General features: G+C 38.7%; 2 protein-coding genes across 5 annotated transcripts in view; one reads left to right on the forward strand and one right to left on the reverse strand.

Moving 5' to 3' along the window:
- Positions 1-352: 352 nt before the first annotated feature.
- The window catches only part of LOC136771789 (H-2 class II histocompatibility antigen, A-K alpha chain), a 32,933-nt gene continuing 8,448 nt past the window's right edge, over positions 353-24,837 (reverse strand). For 2 of the 3 annotated variants that reach the window (XM_066724312.1, XM_066724314.1), the window contains exons 3-4: positions 21,719-22,000; positions 20,432-21,373 (exon numbers count right to left, since the gene is read on the reverse strand). In XM_066724312.1, coding sequence (XP_066580409.1) covers positions 21,249-21,373; positions 21,719-22,000 — 407 coding nt within the window. In that variant the 3' untranslated portion in view covers positions 20,432-21,248. Of the gene's footprint in view, positions 3,002-20,431; positions 21,374-21,718; positions 22,001-24,837 lie in introns of those variants that run through there. The other variant, XM_066724313.1, reaches the window with a different exon arrangement.
- On the forward strand, positions 5,274-12,947 carry LOC136771788 (SLA class II histocompatibility antigen, DQ haplotype C beta chain). 2 transcript variants are annotated; one of them, XM_066724309.1, is made up of 6 exons: positions 5,274-5,561; positions 8,325-8,597; positions 9,635-9,913; positions 10,448-10,564; positions 10,691-10,717; positions 11,438-12,947. In XM_066724309.1, the coding sequence occupies exons 1-5, from the start codon at positions 5,480-5,482 to the stop codon at positions 10,714-10,716; spliced, it is 777 nt and encodes a 258-aa protein (XP_066580406.1). In that variant the 5' UTR covers positions 5,274-5,479; the 3' UTR covers position 10,717; positions 11,438-12,947. The 2 variants fall into 2 exon arrangements, with proteins under 2 accessions (XP_066580406.1, XP_066580408.1); XM_066724311.1 differs by having other exon boundaries at positions 12,468-12,947.

Raw genomic sequence — 24,837 nt, forward strand, 5'->3', positions numbered from 1 at the left:
ATGACACCTTTTAGTAATGCATACACCACAGTCTAACATTGTGTACAGTCAGTTTAGATTACAAAGTGTGTGTGTTTGTGTGTGAAATAATTAACATAAGTCTCCAAAATCCACCACAGGGATATTCATTTGAGGGTACCTTTCAATAAAATAATTATTCCTTAGGAAAAACTAAGTTTACATGCAATTTTTATAGATGGAGAAAAATGTAACAATTCATAGCCTAAAAGTATAAAGCAAACAGAAGGAGCAGAAATATTTACAAATGTATTAAAATGCATGCATGCTAAAATATTAAAAACAGGAACTGAAACCAACTAATGTAATGAGTAATGAGTAATGAGTAACATTTTAAGGGCCTACAGTTCTGTGACACTGTACTGTAGAAAAAAGAAACGAAGTATTACATAATTTGTTTGTGACTTAACTGGACAGACATGTTCAAATGCACTCAAGTAAATGTGTATTAATAATATACTCAACTCAACCTAATTTGTAAAAAAAACATTATGTAAAAGTATAACCTTAAATAAGTCATAACAGCAGCTCTTATTTTCACCAGCACTTAAACACAGTCAATGACACTCTTTAGTCATGCATACATCATTGTCTAACAATTAATGTGTAGTCAGTTTAGATTACAAACTGTGTGAAATAATTTACATCACATTGTAACCATTAAGAATGTGTAAATACACTTTTATAAACCAATTTCATGAAAGCAGACCTTTTGATTGATTTTCTTTAAAAACATTTGTTTTACAATATGATTTACCTTGTTGTGGTTATTTACCACAAAGAACAGCTAAAAAGATGAAAAAAGCTTTCACTCTCATTACAGAATACCAACTGCAACCAGTTTCCATCCTCTCCACACTCTGCTGTGAAGCTGTGTTTTCAGATTTCATTTTAGCATATTGTAAACATGAACACAAGTGTTTGTCATTTTGGGTTGACCGTAAATGGCATAAAAATGCTCAATGAAGCGTGAAGTATTATGAATATTTTAGACAAATAGACAAAATAAACTGCTAGAAGGCAGCTAACAGCGTACGTTACGTCCATGCGGCCATTACCATCCTGCGACACTTCCAGTCCGTCAACGTGGATCGATGTAGAGGATTTCTGCTTTGTCCACAGTCTCGAAGCACGATGACCGGTGTAGGTATAGAGGGTTTCTAAAGAAAATGTAATTAACTTAATATATCTTTATAGAACCCATATTTAGTTTAATATTAATCATCAGTACTGTTGATTATGTGATTGATTGAGTGAAGTATTTAAGTTAATCAGTCAATTAACTACTTGGGTAGGCACCACCTTTAAAAAAGCTCTCGCTTGGTGCTTTAGTTTTGTTTCACGTCTTTAGGACTCCACAGGTCTAAATGCAACATGATTGTTTGCTCCCTCACCCCATTTAGTAGTTCACTGAAGTCCTTTTACTTAAGTGCTATTTTTGTTGGGGGAAAGAATAAAAATGCATATCGCGTATCGATTTACCTTCTTTGACACCTGCCTGGCCACCATTCTACAACATGTATTTAATGTTTCTAGGAAGCAAATTTAGACATTAAAATAGTAAAACTGCAATGTGGGTAGTCGCTTAGATGTGGATGTCTTAAATGGCAACTAATACTTAAACTTAAATTTGATTTCCTTTATAAAATAAAACAAAATGAAAATCCATCAACAAGTTTCTCATCACATCAATTAACACCATCATTCCTAAGCTGCATTCATGTAGCCTGGTTAAACAAAAAAATATATATCAAGAGTAGATATTATAACATCTCTATGAAAGCAAGTAAAACTGATCTGAAAATTGTATTCTAGTTTTTGTTTTTGTTTTTAAAGAGTCTATCATAGTAAATCAGTTCTTACACATGTACTGTATATCACTATATTTTATATCATAGCAATATGTAACAAATGTGCAAATACACATACTGTATTTGAAACAAAAAGTAGTTGGTTTTTGATATTGTCGAGCAATTATCAATTCCATGTGGCAACAGCATTCATGGCACTGACATTTTAAGGTTAATTATGTAATATTGGATTTTCAATACTCTAATAAATTGTACTGTGCTTCAATTTAATGGCAATGGTAATTTAATAATCAACTAGACAATTGAGAATTTGTTTTAACATATAAAAGTTACATACATTTTAAATCCTAAACCAGCCCAGGAACTAAAATAAGAACATTTGAGATTTAACCATTTAAACATCATCCTCACACTGGTGTATCATTTGCTGCATCAGGGACTTCATTGGACTCTGCTTAGATTTTTTCAAAACGTTGGACACCAAACTTCCTTAACCACTCACTCCAAGCAATTCCTTGTCAATGTCAACTCCAAACAGTGTTTTCATATCCTGCAAAAGCTGCAATTGTAAATAAAACATGTGTTGTTTCTAATGACAGCCTTTCCATTGCATTCACATGCTATATTATTGAAATACAAACATTTAACATTTGTCATTTAACAGATGCTCTTATCCAGGGCAACTTCCAGTTGTATTCATTTATACAGCTGGGTATTTTACTGGAGCAATCTAAGTGAAGTACCTGCTCAAGGGTACAACAGCACTGTCCCACCTGGGATTTAAACCCACAACCTTCCAGTTATGAGTCCAGAGCCCTAACCAATGCTCTACAGTGCTGCCTAAATTAAGCCTAACTCAGTTAGTCCCTGAATAATATATTTCACATTAATGAGCTTTTCCTCTCACATCTGAGAAATACTATATTTACATGTGCACTATAAAATTAAAAACAATATGGTAAAGGCAGTTACCAATTTCGGCACTTGTAACTACAGATACTGCACTAAGGCATCCGTAATTGAAACTTCCTTTAAAATGGTGTGACGATGACGGGCGGTTCTGATCATTTAAGGGATGTGTGGACGAGACTTCTGGTGCTCCTCTTTTAAGAATCTCAGGTGGGCCTCAATATGTGTGCGTCCTCATGGGACCCATCTGATGGTAACAGCTGCTGCAATGAAAAAGGAAATTTGTAGCATTTTATTTAATAGTGTGGTGGTGTAGAACATCACAAATGTGTATTGACTTTAGCTTATCCCATGAACACATTGTGAAACTAAAACTGAACACACCATACGACGCGTTCTCTTTACAGGTCCTCCTGCATTTTCAGTTTCTGCCATTTCTCTTTGCCTTCCATCTGCAGGGTGACTGTATTTTTATTTAATCTGCTGTACTTCAGATAGTGCAAAGACATTTTTTCCTTTCTAAATTTGTTTTTCAGATGTTCAAGAAGCCTTTCCTTAAAAAACAAAACCATGTTTTCTTAAAAATGGATACTTTGAGATAACAGCACGCATCACTTCCCTGTACTGGGTACAGTTGGGTACCTATAATGTAAAGCAAAGGAATAAACTGACTACAGAATTTATAACCAGTAAAATACAATTAAAAATAGTATTTGATGTAATTGTATATATTAACATTGCAAATAAAACATGTAAATGTACAGTTTAACAATATATTGGTTGTATGTATAGTCAAAGATCAATGGTATATTTATTATGAATACAATTGTTCATTTACACCTACATTTGTTAAAAATAGTTTTTAAGACCTTTATATTAAGGTGATGCTTAATTGGGTTGAGATCTGGTGACTGTGGGGGCGTGTTTAGTACAGTGAACTCATTGTCATGTTCAAGAAACCAATTTGAAATGATTCGACCTTTGTGACATGGTGCATTATCCTGCTGGAAGTAGCCATCAGAGGATGGGTACATGGTGGTCATAAAGGGATTGACATGGTCAGAAACAATGCTCAGGTAGGCCGTGGCATTTAAACGATGCCCAATTGGCACTAAGGGGCCTAAAGTGTGCCAAGAAAACATCCCCCACACCATTACACCACCACCACCAGCCTGCACAGTGGTAACAAGGCATGATGGATCCATGTTCTCATTCTGTTTACGCCAAATTCTGACTCTACCATCTGAATGTCTCAACAGAAATCGAGACTCATCAGACCAGGCAACATTTTTCCAGTCTTCAACTGTCCAATTTTGGTGAGCTTGTGCAAATTGTAGCCTCTTTTTCCTATTTGTAGTGGAGATGAGTGGTACCCGGTGGGGTCTTCTGCTGTTGTAGCCCATCCGCCTCAAGGTTGTACGTTTTGTGGCTTCACAAATGCTTTGCTGCATACCTCGGTTGTAACGAGTGGTTATTTCAGTCAAAGTTGCTCTTCTATCAGCTTGAATCAGTCGGCCCATTCTCCTCTGACCTCTAGCATCAACAAGGCATTTTCGCCCACAGGACTGCCGCATACTGGATGTTTTTCCCTTTTCACACCATTCTTTGTAAACCTTAGAAATGGTTGTGCGTGAAAATCCCAGTAACTGAGCAGATTGTGAAATACTCAGAGCGGCCCATCTGGCACCAACAATCATGCCACGCTCAAAATTGCTTAAATCACCTTTCTTTCCCATTCAGACATTCAGTTTGGAGTTCAGGAGATTGTCTTGACCAGGACCACACCCCTAAATGCATTGAAGCAACTGCCATGTGATTGGTTGATTAGATAATTGCATGAATGAGAAATTGAACAGGTGTTCCTAATAATCCTTTAGGTGAGTGTACATCCTGGAAAGTAAAGATAAGTGCTGTCCAGATGTAAGGTCACAGTCAAGGGCTACGGGAAAGGGAGCAAAGGGAAATCAGACGAGCCGCAGAGTTCTGGATGAGCTGGAGCGGCGGGTAGTGGATGCAGGCAGGCCGGCCAGGAGGGAGTTGCAGTAGTCCAGGCGGGAGAGGACCAGTGACTGGACGATATGAACTCTTTGATCTCTGTGCAAAAGCAAGATCTTTCTGATTCAAAGCTGCTCTGAGGGCTGGTGCTCATTTAGGCAGAGTTTACAGAGCTGCCATTGCTTTGAGGCTAAAACACAACCGATAGCTTCGGGGGTGCCTTTGTCAGTAATTGCAGTCCAGATAAAAATCAACAGTATTCTCTGCCAAGAAAAATATAAATGTAATTAATATTTATTTCATTCCTCTAAGAAAGATGTCTGTCTCTCATGAGCGATAAATCTCTTATTTTGTGGAGGGGAAAACATGGTTTGTATCTACGTATAAAGAACAATTTGATATTGAAATACATTTGATACAGTGCATATCTGTTAATTGATGAATACATAGAAAAAACTGTTACAACTGTCTTACGTTAGATAGCGTACTTAAGTGCGCTGGAATAATTCAGCTCCCAAACTATCTTATGTCCCAAAAGGAATATTAATTCTCTTTGATCTCTGGTGTGCACTTTGCATCTAATTTGATGAACACTGCAGGGTGAAATGAGGATTCTGCCTAGAAACTGATGACAACCCTGAAAACTATGTTTTCAGTGGGGAACTTTATATCAGTTTTCTCTTTTTCTCCTCAGTTCAAAAAAGTTTTAAGACACATACAGGACAGCAGCACCAAACTCTTCAAAAATGAGGTCACTGTTTAGTTATTTACCAATCAGACCACTGCTAGCTCTTTCACTGAGTCTGTGCACTCTGAACCATGGAGTGGGTAAGAAAATTCCTCTTTTTAAATTGAATTGAAATGTTTTCTAACTCCTTAATTGTTGTATTATGATACATTGTTTCATAAGAAAATAAGAAAGTTTACAATTGAGAGGAGCCCATTCGCCCCATCGTGCTCGTTTGGTGTCCATTAATATCTAAGTGATCAAGGATCCTATCCAGTCTGGTTTTGAATGTTCCCAAATTGTCTCTTCAGACACATCGCTGGGGAGTTTGTTCAGATTGTGATGCCTCTCTGTGTGAAGAAGTGTCTCCTGTTTCAGTATATTTTCAATTTTCTTGTGAGTACAGTGTACTGCATTAAGTATGGAATATTATGGTATATGAATAGGCCATACATGTTTAATATCTATATTGGTTTTGCATGTTCATGTAGTGTACTTATGGTGTGTTTATAGATATTTAATTAACAGTCTAGTACTTGTACAAGTGCACGCAACGTGGCTTCTAGCTAATAAACATTCAAGAGTACCCAACAGTGTGTTTGTTGAACAGATATAGATTATAAGTTAAATAACTATAAATATATTGATGCCACTCAATCTAAAGTGTTACCAACTATTCCTGTGAGTACAGTGTAGTCCACTAAGTTAAGTATGGATGATTATGTATATGAATAGACCATACATATTTAAAATACATTATTTTCTTAAGATACATATTCAATTAGTACACGTTTCAAGTTTGAAAAGACTGTTTTGTGATTGTTCTTATAAATAACAAATCTGGTGAATATATTTGCTTTTAAAGTCATTTAGATTGCAATGTACCACAATGCAATTAAATGTACTACTGACAGGACTATCATTTTATAGTCACCTGTTTATTTTTTCTGTTGATTACACATAGACTTTTAACATTACCAAGGTGTTTTACATAAAAATAGATACTTTTATATTGTCCTGTTAATACACAGTGATAGATCCTCTGTCATTGAAATAAATAAAGTGATGGCCCTCCTTTATCTACTTTATTTTTTATTTTTATTTCTACTTTTACTTTTATTACTATTTTTTCTAGCAAAACCTGTGCTGGAGGGGCTACGGCTCTAGCTGGGTTGACCCTTTTGTAAACCTGTATAATAGCTGTGGTTGATCTCTGGATGCTACAAACTGGCTTGTGTTTACATTCATTTCACTTTCTTCAATTAAAACATAGGCTGCCTGTTTGTCCACTGTTGTATCAGGACTCCTAGGGGCTATTAGAACAGGGGATGTGCCAACTGACTGGAAGACAGCAAATGTCATACCAATCCACAAGAAAGGGGACAAAACTGAGCCAGGAAATTACAGACCCATCAGTCTCACCTGCATCACCTGTAAAATGTTGGAGAAAATGATTAGACAGAAAATAGAGGAGCATCTTAATGAAAACCATATTCTTGGAGATAGTCAACATGGGTTTAGACGAGGCAGATCATGTCTTACAAATCTGTTTGAATTTTTTGAACATGCAACTGCAGCTGTAGATCAGGTGAAAGCATATGATATGATATACTTAGATTTCCAAAAAGCTTTTGATAAGGTTCCACACCAAAGACTGATCCTCAGATTGGAAGCTGTAGGCATTCAGGGTAATGAAAGTAGATGGATTATGAACTGGTTGATGTCTAGGAAACAGAGGGTGTCGATTAGAGGAGTCGCTTCTAACTGGAGTGAGGTTGTTAGTGGAGTTCCACAGGGATCAGTACTAGGGCCTGTGCTTTTTCTAATCTATATTAATGATCTGGACTCTGGGATAGTTAGCAAACTTGTCAAATTTGCAGATGATACTAAAATAGGCGGGTCAGCAGATACAATCTTGGCAGCACAGGCTATTCAGAGGGACTTAGATAATATTCAGTTGTGGGCGACACCTGGCAGATGAAATTCAATGTGGACAAGTGCAAGGTATTACATGCAGGTAACACAAATGTCCACTATAATTACACTATGGGAGGAACAGAACTAGATTAAGTAATGCATGAGAAAGACCTAGGAGTCTATGTGGACTCATCACTTTCTTCATCCAAACAATGTGGGGAAGCAATAGAAAAGGCAAACACGATGCTGGGGTATATTGTCAAAAGTGTAGAATTGAGAACAAGGGCAGTGATGTTCAGACTGTACAATGCACTAGTTAGAGCTCATCTGGATACTGTGTACAGTTCTGGGCTCCACACTTCAAGAAAGATATCGCTGCTCTAGAGGCAGTTCAGAGGAGAGCAACCAGACTTATTCCAGGTCTGAAGGGAAAGTCCTACTGAGGGACTGAGGACCTGAACCTTCTCACCCTGGAACAGAGGAGACTACGTGGGGACTTGAGCCAAGTCTTCAAAATCATGAAAGGCATCGACCACATCAAACCAGAGGAGCTTTTCCAGATCAGCAGGGACACACGCACCCGGGGACACAAATGGAAATTGGGCTTCAAGGCATTCAAGACAGAAAACAGGAGACAATTCTTCACACAGAGAGGTGTCACAATCTGAACAAACTCCCCAGCGATGTGGCTGAAGAGACAATTTGGGATCATTTAAAAACAGACTGGATAGGATCCTTGGATCATTATTATAGTTATTAATGAACACCAAACGAGCACGATGGGTCGAATAGCCTCCTCTCATTTGTAAACTCTTATGTTTTTATGTTCTTATGTATCTTATACCCTTAAAGGATCAGTACTTCCTTTGCACACTATGCCTGAAGACAACTTTTACATGTCCAGTATTTATTCTGTACACTAATCTGTTTGTGTTTGTTTTTGTTAGATGGCTACACATTCCAGTATCTGAATGACTGTAATTTCAGTGGTGATGATGTAGAGGGAGTGGTTTTTGCTCAGAGCTACGTTTTTAACCAAGAGGAGGTTATTCACTTCGACACCAATATCAAGAAATATGTAGGACGCACCGAATACGGGGTGAGCAATGCAGAGGAGTGGAACAAGGATACAGCCCAGATAGCAGTTTTAGTGGCTGAAAAGGATCGATATTGTAAACACAACGTGAATGTCTTCCGCAATGGCACACTGGACAGGAGAGGTAAATAAGACACACCCTGTAACAACACAAACATTGATTTTGTTGTATAATGTGTAATTATTGCTGACATTAAAGGTGAACATCTATTTCTGTACCAATGCTGTATAAAAGCAGCCTTTTTTGCGATGGACTGAAACCTGGCTTCATCTTTGAAAAAATATAATTAAATAAGAACATAAGAAGGTTTACAATCGAGAGGAGCCCATTCGCCCCATCGTGCTCATTTGGTGTCCATTAATAACTGAGTGATCAAGGATCCTATCCAGTCTGTTTTTGAATGTTCCCAAATTGTCTCTTCAGCCCCATCGCTGGGGAGTTTGTTCAGATTGTGACGCCTCTCTGTGTGAAGAAGTGTCTCCTGTTTTCTGTCTTGAATGCCTTGAAGCCCAATTTCCATTTGTGTCCCCGGGTGCGTGTGTCCCTGCTGATCTGGAAAAGCTCCTCTGGTTTGATGTGGTCGATGCCTTTCATGATTTTGAAGACTTGGATCAAGTCCCCATGTAGTCTCCTCTGTTCCAATTATCTGTACTATATATATATATATATATATATATATATATATATATATATATATATATATATATATATATATATAAAATTTAGTTTTTGTTAACATCTGGATTTATTCGTACCCTTGAACATATGATATTTCTCTTTACAGTGTTGTTAGTATTACAATTTAAAAATTTAACTTATTTGAGCAAGAAAATTATTTCACAATTGTATTTCTTCTTTTATATAATATTTTTGTTGCAATTTAATAATGGGTATAAATATATCTGGAGGTCACTGCATGTATCTGCTCTGGCCCTATCACAGACAATATGACAGTCCCACCTTACAAAATTCCACCAAAGCATCTTCTCCTCATCCTTTGAAAAGGACAAGATTCATTGGTGATTAACAGAGTAAAATGGATGGTTTAGAAGTACATAAAACTTGATGTTCAATCCTTTTCTCTCTGTATTCATGTATGGAGATTTAAGGCATAATTCATGTTGTGAAAACACATAACTGTGGGCAATTTTCTTCTTCAGTTGCCCCCACCGTGTGGGTGGGCTCCAGTAAACCAGTGGGCTCCAAGACCCCCAACGTTTTGGTGTGCTACGCCAGCGGCTTCTACCCCCCGCAGATAACGGTCAGCTGGCTGAGGAATGGAGAGGAGGTGAAGGGCATCACCTCTTCAGAGATGCTTCCTGGTGGGGACTGGACCTATCAGGTCCATGTGTACCTGGAGACCCCCACCCAGTCTGGAGAGAAGTACACCTGCAGGGTGCAGCACAGCAGCCTCAGATCTCCCATTGAGGTGGACTGGGGTAATTGCACACCTGAAACATAACTGAATTATAATAATTGATTTCCCTCCTGTCATCTGTAAACTTTATCTTATAATGTTGTTATTTTCTTATACAGTTTAGTAGAGAGTCAATTATTATCTAGGAAATTACACCAAAAAACCCACATCAAAATAAAAGCTACACAATTCAATGTAAAAAAAAGTGGGTGGAAAATATATATCTATATTAATCTTGACATAACAGAAATTAATAACAGCGCCCTTAGGGTTAGGGTTTATAGGCCCCTTGACAGCCATAATTAGCCACTGCTGCTGGAACTCAAGCTATCTTCAACCCGACCCAACCACAGCAGTGCTCTGCCACCTGTGCACCTGTGCCCGGGCAATCCATGCCACAGCCTACAGTGGCCCATCCCAGACTCAAACCAGCCACCAAAGACTACACTCAGTCTCTACAATGAGAGGCCTTTCTAATTGACCAAACTGGGAGACTCATAAATGTTTGTTTTTATTTTGGTAATTTTCTTAATTTTTGTGCATCTGTGCTTCGCAGACTACTCAATGCCCGAGTCTGATAGGAACAAGGTGATCATTGGCGCGTCCGGCCTGGTCCTGGGGCTGGTCATCGCGCTGGCCGGAGGGGTGTTCTACAGGAAGAAGAAATCCGCAGGTACAGAGATGTATACATATTCTTTGTTACAGGGGGTGTAATTCAGGAATTTATACTTATAAATACAATATAGATATGTTAATAGTTTCGGGAAAGAGGATTGATTGGGTTTTGTTTATATTACAGGCCGCATTTTGGTACCCACTAGTTAAGGTAAGATTACATTTTGATTTGAATTGCATGATGAAACACCACATGATTTTGTTTTATATAAAGGGTCTGAATACTTTCAACCTTATTAATTATACCTATTTTTGAACAACAGCTAATATATAATTGATTACACTTCTATCAGTTATGCTTAACCATATTATTATTCTGACAACCATAAAGGACAAGAAAAACTGAGGCTTCTGGCTCCTAAATTAAAGTTTACTTAGAGCACTGTGTGAGTAATTCAGTATAGCAATTTATAAATCTATGATAATTAGAACTATAAGGGTAGCATATTATAATGAAAAAACATTAATGTTTTTTCTTGAATGAAGTACAATAAAGATAATTATATAATTATATTATTAAGGTAAATCATGTTAAGCATGGCAGATTTTCAGAATATGTATTGCAATAGGAGAAAACAATTCTAAGTTTTGATTTAATAGATAAGCCTGTAACTAAATCTAGTTATCTAGATTTTAAACTGTCCCAAACAGAACTCTTCTGTGAGCTGTGGAGGAATGGTTTTCATTTAATTGTCCTAGCCAAGATTCATACAAAATCTATGAAAATTGGTAAAAACATTTGTGATTTGCTTTTTATGCTATACTCAATTAAATAAAATGGGTTTCTGCTTAAAAATATAAAATTCAAAAAAATATAGCATTATGGTTATTTTAAATATCTGTGTACTGTACATATCTATACTTTGTAAAGGTGCAGGGCGAGGTGCAGAACGGGAGGTATGTAAGGACCCGATGGACCCCTTTCTCAGCTACCGCACTGACAGCCTGCGGGCAGCCGGACACTGAACACAGCGGCTGCGCAGCCAGGACAGCTGCCGGACACAAGGCAGACTATAAATACACGCCGCTGCCGGTTAGACCCGGGTTGCCAGTTCCGTTTATAAACCGAGCGATTGGGCTTGTCCAACCACGCAGTCGCTTATGATTGAGCTTTGCGGCTTGTTATATATTTTGGGTGGGTGGTCGCTTGGTGAACATGAGCAAAGGTGTCACAAAACTTTTCCATATTATTTGTTCTTGCAACCTGAATTGTGTACAAATATTCTAATTAAAATGCACGATTCTGATTGGGCATCGTATAGGTTACATTGGTTGCTTTGCAATACCGTTGATTGACCTTAATTGATTGACCTTAATAACAGCCAACCAGCATTCCCCACTATTTTGTATTTTGAATTTTGAACCAATCAGCCCACACAATTGGAAAGATAGTCAGTGGTCCCATTCTAGTATACATACAATTACATAGATTACATAGAACATTTTGTCCTCAAAGTTGATGTGTTAGAAGTAGGAAAAATGGACAAGCGTGAAGATCTGAGCGACTTTGACAAGGGCCAAATTGTGATGGCTAGACGACTGGGTCAGAGCATCTCCAAAACTGCAGCTGGACAAACAAGTCCGATCCATGGAGGCCCCACCTCGCAACTTACAGGACTTAAAGGATCTGCTGCTGACGTCTTGGGGCCAGATACCACAGCACACCTTCAGAGGTCTAGTGCAGTCCATGCCTCAATGGGTCAGGGCTGTTTTGGCAGCAAAAGGGGGACCTACACAATATTAGGCAGGTGGTCATAATGTTATGGCTGATCGGTATAATGTTATTGTGTTATATAGTTGACTAACATGATACTGATATTCTCCATGTGAGGTTGGGCTTGTTTTGGGCTTGTTTTTACAACCGAAGTTGCTTATTTCCTCATGTAAATCTGACATCCCAGGTTTAGACGATGCACAGTACCCGAGGGGAAACACAGGGAGGGTTTGGTGTGCAAGCGAAGAGACGAGGAGAGAAGCGACTGAGTACCCGGATTGTGACAGCCATCACAGTGGTAATCAGCACCCGAACCCAGGCTGGGTTTCTTTTGTTATACTGCCTTTTTCCAGGCTTCCATGCATCTTCTCACTCCCCTGCTGCGACCTACAACCCAGACCCCCGCACTGTGTCACACTAAGTTAACCTTTTCTTATTTTAATAACAATTTGAATAATGTGCACTGTTTGTCACAAAAATAACCCAATTTAATTTTATTAAAAAACACTTCATGACCCACAGTGAATGGGTTAAGGTTTCTGGTTAGGTCTCTGTAAATGTTGTTCTGACATTAAATATATTTTACATGTCTCTGCTGACAATCTATTGTGTAAGATTATTCTTCGTTTTACACTCTTTAAATTTAAACTATAATAAAGAGATGTTTACTCACAAAAGGTGTGAAGATTCATAATGGCCTATCATTATAACTGAGTAATTAAATCGAATAATTCAATTTCTAAGGAAATATATATAGTAGTTGAAATATTCATTTTTCATGTTTATGAAAAATAATAATTGATAAAGAGCACAAAAAGAAAAAGCAGAAACAAATATAAGAATAACAAAAATCTCTCCTTTTCTAGCAATATGATTTCAGAGTGACAATGCTAAACATTTTTTTAATTAATATTAGACATCTGTTAAAACAATATCAAACTTGAGGTACACAGAACTGCCAGTACACCTGACATTTCATAAGGTATCGATTCTGCACATGAGCCGGCCACAGTGTGCGTTGCTCACTTGCAGTCCTCCTTCATTCTGTAAGTGGTCCTACACTAACATCCCCTTATCATCTGCCAGGGACTTTCAAGTAAACACTCATTACTGACAAAAACAAACACGATCACCAAAACCCTGGAGAGCTATTGACTGAAACATTTTGGTTCTAAACATGTGCGCCTTGTAAACCTGATGAAAGCAGAGATCATACAGACCTTGAATGTGGCTATGTCTTGGGGCAGCTCTCCCACTGCTTCACCTGAATCACAGTCATGTCGAGTGCCTATACAGTATATTTGTAAAGTGCTGCAGTCCTAAAGGGAGCTCAGGTGAATATTGCATAATAAACATTTATTTTCTAAATTATTTTTGGGGTCACACTTAAAAATAATGGGCACAATTCACTAATGAATGAATCCCACAGGATTAACACATGAACACTGTTGCCCCTCACCTGAGCTCTGCTGTTAATCACATGTATGACAGAGTCAGGGTTACATTGATGCTGATGTTTATACATGGTATCAATGGTGTGAGTCTTGGCATAATTAATACAGCGGCTCATGAGGTTTACTGGATAGAAGTGACTGATTTAAAACGCTTTAGTGTTTTTACTTCAAACTAGGGGGCAATAAATAAAAACAGGAAACCTTTCATATTTGTTGAAAAAACATTTATTTTTACACTTTTTTGTAAATTGAACCACTCAATCTCTTTCTCTAGTAGCACTACATCACACTGTATCATGAGTTGCTGGGCAGGTATGACAAGCCAAATTATAATTTAGAGATATCTCAAAATGCATTTCATGATTTAGATATCTCTAAATGGTTTGCTACGGTGGCCGTGAAGTGCAACTGCTGAAAAAGTAAAGCAGCTCCTGTGGCATTTTCAGAAGCAATTACGGAGGGAGGCACAATGTGAATATATTTGACTGACGCCATTGGACAGCAAGCAACTCACGTGGGCCGAGCAGCTTCTCAGAAGAGCCGACAGAGTCTGAGAAACGGAGCACGAAGTGTCATATTAATATTTCTGTGTCTTCTGCTCCCTGTCCACTGTGCTGACATATTAATATTGCTGTGTCTTCTGCTCTCTGTCCACTGTGGTGACATATTAATATTGCTGTGTCTTCTGCTCTCTGTCCACTGTGGTGACACATTAATATTGCTGTGTCTTCTCCTCTCAGTCCACTGTGCTGACATATTAATATTGCTGTGTCTTCTGCTCTCTGTCCACTGTGGTGTCATATTAATATTGTGATTTTCTGCTCTCTGTCCACTGTGCTGACATATTAATATTGCTGTGTCTTCTGCTCTCTGTCCACTGTGCTGACATATTAATATTGCTGTGTCTTCTGCTCTCTGTCCACTGTGGTGTCATATTAATACTGCTGTGTCTTCTGCTATCTCTCCACTGTGGTGTCATATTAATATTGTGATTCTCTGCTCTCTGTCCACTGTGGTGTCATATTAATATTGTGATTTTCTGCTCTCTGTCCACTGTGATGTCATATTAATAATGCTGTGTCTTCTGCTCTCTGTCCACTGTGGTGACATATTAATATTGCTGTGTCTTCTGCACTCTGTCCACTGTGGTGTCATATTAATATTGTGATTTTCAGCTCTCTGTCCACTGTGGTGTCATACTAATATTGCTGTGTCTTCTGCTCTCTGTCCACTGTGGTGTAACATTAATATTGCTATGTCTTCTGCTCTCTGTCCACTTTGGTGTCACATTAATATTGCTGTGTCTTCTGCTCTCTGTCCACTGTGGTGTCATATTAATATTGCTGTGTCTTCTGCTCTCTGTCCACTGTGCTGACATATTAATATTGCTGTGTCTTCTGCTCTCTGTCCACTGTGGTGTCATATTAATATTGCTGTGTCTTCTGCTCTCTGTCCACTGTGCTGACATATTAATATTGCTATGTCTTCTGCTCTCTGTCCACTGTAGTGACATATTAATATTGCTATGTCTTCTGCTCTCTGTCCACTGTAGTGACATATTAATATTGTTGTGTCTTCTGCTATCTGTCCACTGTGGTGTCATATTAATATTGTGATTTTCTGCTATCTGTCCACTGTGGTGTTATATTAATATTGTGATTTTCAGCTCTCTGTCCACTGTGGTGTCATACTAATATTGCTGTGTCTTCTGCTCTCTGTCCACTGTGGTGTAACATTAATATTGCTGTGTCTTCTGCTCTCTGTCCACTTTGGTGTCACATTAATATTGCTGTGTCTTCTGCTCTCTGTCCACTGTGCTGACACATTAATATTGCTGTGTCTTCTGCTCTCTGTCCACTGTGGTGTCACATTAATATTGCTGTGTCTTCTGCTCTCTGTCCACTGTGATGACACATTAATATTGCTGTGTCTTCTGCTCTCTGTCCACTGTGCTGACATATTAATATTGCTGTGTCTTCTGCTCCCTGTCCACTGTGCTGACATATTAATATTGCTGTGTCTTCTGCTCTCTGTCCACTGTGGTGACATATTAATATTGCTGTGTCTTCTGCTCTCTGTCCACTGTGGTGTCATATTAATATTGTGATTTTCAGCTCTCTGTCCACTGTGGTGTCATACTAATATTGCTGTGTCTTCTGCTCTCTGTCCACTGTGGTGTAACATTAATATTGCTATGTCTTCTGCTCTCTGTCCTCTTTGGTGTCACATTAATATTGCTGTGTCTTCAGCTCTCTGTCCACTGTGATGACATATTAATATTGCTGTGTCTTCTCCTCTCTGTCCACTGTGCTGACACATTAATATTGCTGTGTCTTCTGCTCTCTGTCCACTGTGCTGACATATTAATATTGCTGTGTCTTCTGCTCTCTGTCCACTGTGGTGACACATTAATATTGCTGTGTCTTCTCCTCTCTGTCCACTGTGGAGACATATTCATATTTCTGTGTCTTCTGCTCTCTGTCCACTGTGGTGTCATATTAATATTGCTGTGTCTTCTGCTATCTGTCCACTGTGGTGTCATATTAATATTGTGATTCTCTGCTCTCTGTCCACTGTGGTGTCATATTAATATTGTGATTTTCTGCTCTCTGTCCACTGTGGTGTCATATTAATATTTCTGTGTCTTCTGCTCTCTGTCCACTGTGGTGACATATTAATATTGCTGTGTCTTCTGCTCTCTGTCCACTGTGCTGACATATTAATATTGCTGTGTCTTCTGCTCTCTGTCCACTGTGCTGACACATTAATATTGCTGTGTCTTCTGCTGTCTGTCCACTGTGGTGTCACATTAATATTGCTGTGTCTTCTGCTCTCTGTCCACTGTGATGACATATTAATATTGCTGTGTCTTCTGCTCTCTGTCCACTGTGGTGACACATTAATATTGCTGTGTCTTCTCCTCTCTGTCTACTGTGGAGACATATTAATATTTCTGTGTCTTCTGCTCTCTGTCCACTGTGGTGTCATATTAATATTGCTGTGTCTTCTGCTATCTGTCCACTGTGGTGTCATATTAATATTGTGATTTTCTGCTCTCTGTCCACTGTGGTGTCATATTAATATTTCTGTGTCTTCTGCTCTCTGTCCACTGTGGTGACATATTCATATTGCTGTGTCTTCTGCTCTCTGTCCACTGTGGTGACACATTAATATTGCTGTGTCTTCTCCTCTCTGTCCACTGTGCTGACATATTAATATTGCTGTGTCTTCTGCTCCCTGTCCACTGTGGTGACACATTAAGAGTTATAGGGCTGTCCTAACATGTATTAGAATTTAATGAAAGCTTAGGTAGGAGACAGAATGGGGTTAAAAGTAGCTATATTTACTAAATTAGCAACTGTACTTCATTATTACAAGGCAGTGGACAGTGCTTTATTTTTATTATTATTATTAAGCGCTAACAGAAAACATCCGTTAAGAATTCCAACAGAAGGAGCCGTTTGCTGATTTAATAGACAAAAGCAGGAGCTAATTTGGGAAATGCAAAATTAGAGAGATGGCTTTAATAAATATGAATCTACAAAAAACTAAGAAACAATAATAAACAACACATTAATATAAAATAGTATTTTTATTTTAGGGGCGGCACGATGGCTTTGGGTTCGGGTCTCGGCTCGGTGTCTGTCTGCGCGGTTATCCCGCGTCTCCCGCTTCTTCTGGGGTTTTTCCTGCCCGCCGGGATCGGCTCCGGCTCCCTGCCACCCTGACCAGGATAAGCGGCTTCGAAAATGGATGGATTTTTATGTTATGAAGGACTTTTACATTGTCTCTCTAACTTATCTTAATTCTACATGCGTTTTATACTGAATGTCCATTTCTGCTTTAAAACCATGTCTGTCCTGTCTGTAGTGCTCTGTACAAAACCTGTTGGGAACCGTGAGATCCGTGGTCACAGGGGAGCATTGAAGAGCCCTTTTCATCATGATCGCGATTGATTTAAAACACATTCAACGTGCTTTCTAAATCTCACAGCCACTGCAAATCTCGCAGCCCCTGCTTTGTTTTTTCAGCAGTTGCACTTCAGGGCCACCGTAGTTTGCAGATATCTCTACATGATTTGAAGATATCTTGAAATGATTGAGATATCTGCAAATCATTTCAAGGTATTTTCAAATGACTTCCTGTATGTTGGCTGAGATTATCACTTCCTGTTTCCTCATTCAGTTCCACAGAATGAATAAACACGTTAACAAGAAGTGATAATATTGGGCTACATGCAGGAAGTCATATGAAGATATCTCAAAATGATTTAAAGATAGCTGCAAATCATTTAGAGATATCTCTAAATGTACTTTTAAATGAGATCTCTAATTGAATTGCAGATATCTTAAAAATATTTAGAGATATCTTGATATATTTGCAGATATCTTTAAATGAATTAAAAATATCTCTTAAATTATAGTTTGTCTCGCCATAGTCAGGCTGTGTTTCTGAGGCACCACTTTCTCTTCAGGAGACACAGAGGTGTTTTCCCACAGACTGCAGCTCCCTTTCTGCTCACAACAACTTCACTTAATAATTGCTGTGCATTTATGTAATTGTTTTTTTTAACTGTAGCAGTACACAGTACATCAATTTAAGCTCCAAGATGACTGTCAGAGGTGCTCATGCTGCTTGAAGATGACTTCTGGGCACACTGTCCAGTCACTCTGTTCTTAATATAATAGGCTCCAGTGCTTTGATAAACATCTCCCAGCTGATAAAGCTGCAACACCATCTTATTCATCATTTGTTTGCAATCTGTCGAATCAGTCTGGTGTTTATCAGTTTATCAAACTCACTAAACACAGTGTTTCTTTATCAGTCAGATCACTGCAGCTGAAAAAGAGGAAATCCCCACTTCAAACTGAGAGCTGAAGGCCCAGTAATCACAGACTCTTTCACACATCAGGTGTGGTGCAGGTGTGTGACCTGACTGGATTACAATATGGATTTAATATGGATTAAATTTAGCTGTCATTGTAGTGCAGGTCAAACTGAAGCCATGGGCATTAAAAACAGTATATATTTGTTTATGAAGAGCAACAGCTGTGAATAAAGTGACATACAATCAAATGTCCTCATTTGAGAGAGAGACGCTCAATGAGCTCCACACGGGAGCTCCTGATTCCTCACCTCCCGCAAGAGCACACGACACCTTGACCCTTTCTGAATAAAAATAAATTCTGGATAATGTGCTGTTTAGAGAGGGTTTATCAAAGTGCTTCACACAGGACCACCAAGAGCTCTAGAGCTGTGGCTCCCAGCCCTGGTCCTGCAACAGACCCTGTACCAGCTGGGATTAATCTTCTCCTTTCAGTCTGGTCAGCAGATCTCAGCTCCTTAAACAGAGCAGGTGGGTCAGCTGGTCTTTAAACAGGGCAGGTGGGTCAGCTAGGCTCGGCTCTTTAACCCTTTGAACACAAGTTGGGCTGATCCGACCAAAATTGGAGAGAGGAGAGAGAGAAACAGACTTTTACATTGTAACTTATAAACAATGTGTATAAACCACAATGTTTTTGGTATCTATGGATTCAGAACAACTTCAGGTAAAATATATATGCATGTGTAATGTACTTATAAGGCAGTATTTGAGTGGCAAATGTGCAATAAAGTAAAGAAATAAACAATTTGATTTTTTTCCAGCAATGGTAAACAGAAGCTGATCCAGTTTGGGCACCCAGTCTGCCCAGATTTACCCCTTCCAGCCCCCCTGGGGTGCAACTGGACACAACCAAGACTCACAGTCCACTGGATCACATGCAGAACGATCACAGACTTTGCCAATTGCCCGTCTGGACACAGCAAACGCTCAATACAGCCCTGCTGCTTTGATCAGAAACTGTGAGCACTGTAAGGTCAGCAGAGTATATAACAAGAGCCCCATGCATGCCAGGAGCCCATCTGCAACTTCCTTGTGAGGCCCAGCTGGGGGGAATTGCTGTTGTACCCTTGAACATGGTACTTTACCTAGATTACTCCAGTACAAATGTAAAATCAATGTGATATATTGTAACAACCCTGGAAAAGGGTGTCTGCTTATTAAGAATAATAATCTCTTAGGGACCTGAATAACTCAGAGATAATAAAATTACAATGTGTGCCCAGGACTGCACAAAACGTGTTATGTATATAGTTTAATGAAAAACAAAGCATGTTGAATAGCATGTTCTTAGTCTAAAAACTGTTCGGTATTACTGTGTTCCTATTACCAAATGTTCCCCACGCAGGCAGGTACGTACACTAACACGCCCAGCACACGAGGACAGCAGAGCAAACAGTTGGAGTACAATAAATAACACAGTACTTGGAGCAGGCAAAGTGTAAATGTAAGTATAAATAGAAAAACAATAAAAAGCATGGTTTTATGGTAATGTTACATTTGAAAACTGTAAGTCATAAGTATTATGTGGTTGATTCTGTTAATGTGTTGGTCAAATTTCTGTCCTACAATTTGAATATGAGATGACATTGTATTTGTGTTTTGTTTGTAAGGTAAGTGTTCAGTTACAACCATTTGTCTCTTTAGTTCTGGATTTAGAAATACCGTCTGTCCGATTCCTGCTGTGCACCCATTTGTCAGCGAGGGTGTCATATTGTAAAACACAGAGCTTCAAAGCTTACTCCTGTCAAATACAACTTATTTACTACAGGCCTAAATTAGAAAATGCTTAGAATTGTCAGTTACATGACAAGCTTGATTGGAAATGGTGATTTTATTTTCTAATTGTCTAACTGTTTCAAGTGATATGCTGTTCTGCTGTGATCATTACAAAATGTCAGCCATTGTGATATCAGCCTCCATCTCAATTGCATGAGTCGTACAGTGATATAGAGTCAACAGAGCTCCTCCAATTGTTGCAATATTACTGAGCAAATGTTAACTTTGTTTGATAAATGGATGGAATAGGGGATTATGAGTAAATACTCAATACTTACCTATAAGACCCACACAAAACAAAAATAAAAACAAGCATCTTAAAATGTTTTGACTTTTTACAGAAGTAAAACAAATGTGGCATGTCAAAAAACATCTGAGAGCAGCGCCCAATCAGTTGTGTGTCATAACACTGTTCTAGCATGAGCCTCTCGAAATAGGCCCAGTAGTTCATCCGTTTTGAATTCCTTCAAATTTCTGGGAAGCAAGTGATGTTTATTTTGACAATTTTGGATGAACTAGCTTGAGGGCTTTAACTGTGACTACCATTTGAACACAGCATGATGACACATTCAGTTGAAAAATGCTGGTGTGTCAGATATAATGTGCATGATTCTGACATGAAAAACTAAAATTGTAACAGAAAATACATTTAAAATAATTGAAATGTTTTGTTTACAGTGATGTGAAACAGTTAAAAAAAGGGTCGAAAAGAATGTTAAGGAAAATAAAGCAGTTTAACAAATGTATGAAATATCTATCTGACAGTCAACACATTACATGTTAACACATTTATTTTTCTAAGACAGTACCGTGTTAAAGATGAGTCTGCACATGCCATCTGTTGTGTGCCTGATCAGCTGCAGTGGTTGCCCTTGATGAGGAAGAAGGTTCCCACCGCCACTCCCAGCAGCCCCAGGGTCAGACCCACCCCACAGAACACCGTCTTCCCCACATCCGACACTGTGTGAACCTCCACCTCTGCAGGGATTACACATTTGAGATTTTTAAATAAAAAGGAATTCTGTTAAATCAGTTCAACCAGTAGACTATATTACAATTATACAACTTCTCAAATCTCTTACGTATTCATAATTGTCCATGTATTATCTCTGTCCATGTAAGGAGTGATCAGTGTGGAAGTGATGATCAAGAGAACTAGAATACTTTTAGGATTCACTATCTGAACTTTGAGAGCTATGAGATGTAACACAGTGTACTGTGCTTTTAATGGAAAAGCATTGCTAAACACATTAGACGTTTAATGTTTACTATAATCCTTAACTTTGTTCTGCTACGTACAGAAATCAGACTGCAGTGCCTCACCATAGATCTTGGTGTCGGGCTCAGTCAGAGCTCTGTGCTCGACGCGGCAGGAGTACACGTCCCCCGGCGCCGGGGCAAAGGTCAGGTAGGAGAAGGTCCTGAAGGTGAGGTCGTCATTGGAGTACAGCTGGCTGCGGGACACTCCCTCTGTCACCGGCTGTCCGTTCTTGGCCCAGGACATCGTTATAGGCATCGGGTGGAAGCCTTTGGCAAAGCAGATGAGTGTGTTGGGCTGCCCCAGCACCAGGTCATAGTTGGGATAAATCATCGTGTGAGGAGCAACTGCACGGAAACAAATTAACAAAATTATCTTTATGATGCAATTTCAACCTAGTAGGAAAACAATGAATGGTACAATGATAGCTAGGGTATACTCTGAGCAATATTAGTCAGTAGCATACACTGGGTTAGTTTTATTAGTTTGTCTGTTTGTTGCAGTGTAATAAAATAACAGTGACTAATAGTTTTTCATACATTTTCTGCCTTCTTAGTTTCCTGTCTGTGAATAGGTGAATAGGTCCTTATCCCCAGAGACACACACCCCCGACCCAATAATTGCTAGAGTGTTAATTTGGACAGCAAGCTTTTCAGGCATATTAATTTATTTCAGTGCACATAGCATATATACACACACACAAAGTATACACAAAACATAACTGCAACACATTGGGCAGCTAGAACAAGTACACCACAAAACACAGACTTACATATACCATTGATCTCCATTTCTGAAGACAATGAATCAGACACTTTACCACACTGGACACATCCCAGATGTATTGACCTGATTTTCAGTTGTAGTGTGAATGTACATTCAGTTCTCTGCCACCTGGCTACAGAAAATTATTAGGAATGTAGAGTTTTTTCATGTCCATACAGCACAACAATAAGTTAGTTTTAACATATTTTGAGGTGTGTGCTCTTATTAAGTACATTTCAAATTTGCAAGAAATACAAAATATTAAAAACTGTGAGATGTCAGTCAATTGGAAGAAACTCAGATTGAAGAATGCATTGCAGTTAAAGTTAATTGTTGAAAAGTATTTTATACCAGTAATTTGTATGTTAGCTGTACATAAGAACATAAGACCGTGTCCAGTCGAGAGGAGGCCATTCGCCCCATCGTGCTCGTTTGGTGTCCATTAATAACTAAGTGATCAAGGATCCTATCCAGTCTGTTTCTGAATGTTCCCAAATTGTCTCTTCAGCCACATCGCTGGGGAGTTTGTTCAGATTGTGATGCCTCTCTGTGTGAAGAAGTGTCTCCTGTTTTCTGTCTTGAATGCCTTGAAGCCCAATTTCCATTTGTGTCCCAGGGTGCGAGTGTCCCTGCTGATCTGGAAAAGCTCCTCTGGTTTGATGATTTTGAAGACTTGGATCAAGTCCCCACATAGTCTCCTCTGTTCCAGGGTGAGAAGGTTCAGGTCCTCAGTCTCTCAGTAGGACATTCCCTTCAGACCTGGAATAAGTCTGGTTGCTCTCCTCTGAACTGCCTCTAGAGCAGCGATATCTTTCTTGAAGTGTGGAGCCCAGAACTGTCCACAGTATCCAGATGAGCTCTAACTAGTGCATTGCACAGTCTGAACATCACTGCCCTTGTTCTCAATTCTACACTTTTGACAATATACCCTAGCATTGTGTTTGTCTTTTTTATTGCTTCCCCACATTGTTTGGATGGAGAAAGTGATGAGTCCACGTAGACGCTTAGGTCTTTCTCATGCATTACTTAATCTAGTTCTGTTCCTCCCATAGTGTAATTATAGTGGACATTTTTGTTACCAGCATGTATTACCTTGCACTTGTCCACATTGAATTTCATCTGCCAGGTGTTGCCCACAACTGAATATTATCTAAATCCCTTTGAATAGCCTGTGCTGCCGAGATTGTATCTGCTGAGCCACCTATTTTAGTATCGTCTGCAAATTTGACAAGTTTGCTAACTATCCCAGAGTCCAGATCATTAATATAGATTAGAAAAAGCACAGGCCCTAGTACTGATCCCTGTGGAACTCCACTAACAACCTCACTGCAGTTAGAAGTGACTCCTCTAATTGACACCCTCTGTTTCCTAGACATCAACCAGTTCATAATCCATCTACTTACATTACCCTGAATGCCTACAGCTTCCAATCTGAGGATCAGTCTTTGGTGTGGAACCTTATCAAAAGCTTTTTGGAAATCTAAGTATATCATATCATATGCTTTCACCTGATCTACAGCTGCAGTTGCATGTTCAAAAAATTCAAACTGATTTGTAAGACATGATCTGCCTCGTCTAAACCCATGTTGACTATCTCCAAGAATATGGTTTTCATTAAGATGCTCCTCTATTTTCTGTCTAATCATTTTCTCCAACATTTTACAGGTGATGCAGGTGAGACTGATGGGTCTGTAATTTCCTGGCTCAGTTTTGTCCCCTTTCTTGTGGATTGGTATGACATTTGCTGTCTTCCAGTCAGTTGGCACATCCCCTGTTCTAATAGCCCCTAGGAGTCCTGATACAACAGTGGAGAAACAGGCAGCCTATGTTTTAATTGAAGAAAGTGAAATGAATGTAAACACAAGCCAGTTTGTAGCATCCAGAGATCAACCACAGCGATTATACAGGTTTACAAAAGGGTCAACCCAGCTAGAGCCGTAGCCCCTCCAGCACAGGTTTTGCTAGAAAAAATAAAGTAGAAATACAAATAAAAAATAAAGTAGATAAAGGAGGGCCATCACTTTATTTATTTCAATGACAGAGGATCTATCACTGTGTATTAACAGGACAATATAAAAGTATCTATTTTTATGTAAAACACCTTGGTAATGTTAAAAGTCTATGTGTAATCAACAGAAAAAATAAACAGGTGACTATAAAATGATAGTCCTGTCAGTAGTACAATTACTTGCATTGTGGTACATTACAATCTAAATGGCTTTAAAAGCAAATATATTCACCAGATTTGTTATTTATAAGAACATTCACAAAACAGTCTTTTCAAACTTGAAACGTGTACTAATTGAATATGTATCTTAAGAAAATAATGTATTTTAAATATGTATGGTCTATTCATATACATAATCACCCATACTTAACTTAGTGGACTACACTGTACTCACAGGAATAGTTGGTAACA

Source organism: Amia ocellicauda, chromosome 15 (genome assembly GCF_036373705.1).
Source record: "Amia ocellicauda isolate fAmiCal2 chromosome 15, fAmiCal2.hap1, whole genome shotgun sequence".
In the NCBI taxonomy this organism is placed as follows: Eukaryota; Metazoa; Chordata; class Actinopteri; order Amiiformes; family Amiidae; genus Amia; species Amia ocellicauda.

Excerpts from the sequence above, each read along its gene's own strand:
- LOC136771788 (XM_066724309.1), top strand. The coding sequence starts at position 5,480 with ATGAGGTCACTGTTTAGTTATTTACCAATCAGACCACTGCTAGCTCTT. Across the intron at positions 8,598-9,634 it reads TGGCACACTGGACAGGAGAG|TTGCCCCCACCGTGTGGGTG; the intron begins GTAAATAAGACA and ends TTTCTTCTTCAG. Across the intron at positions 9,914-10,447 it reads TCCCATTGAGGTGGACTGGG|ACTACTCAATGCCCGAGTCT; the intron begins GTAATTGCACAC and ends TGTGCTTCGCAG.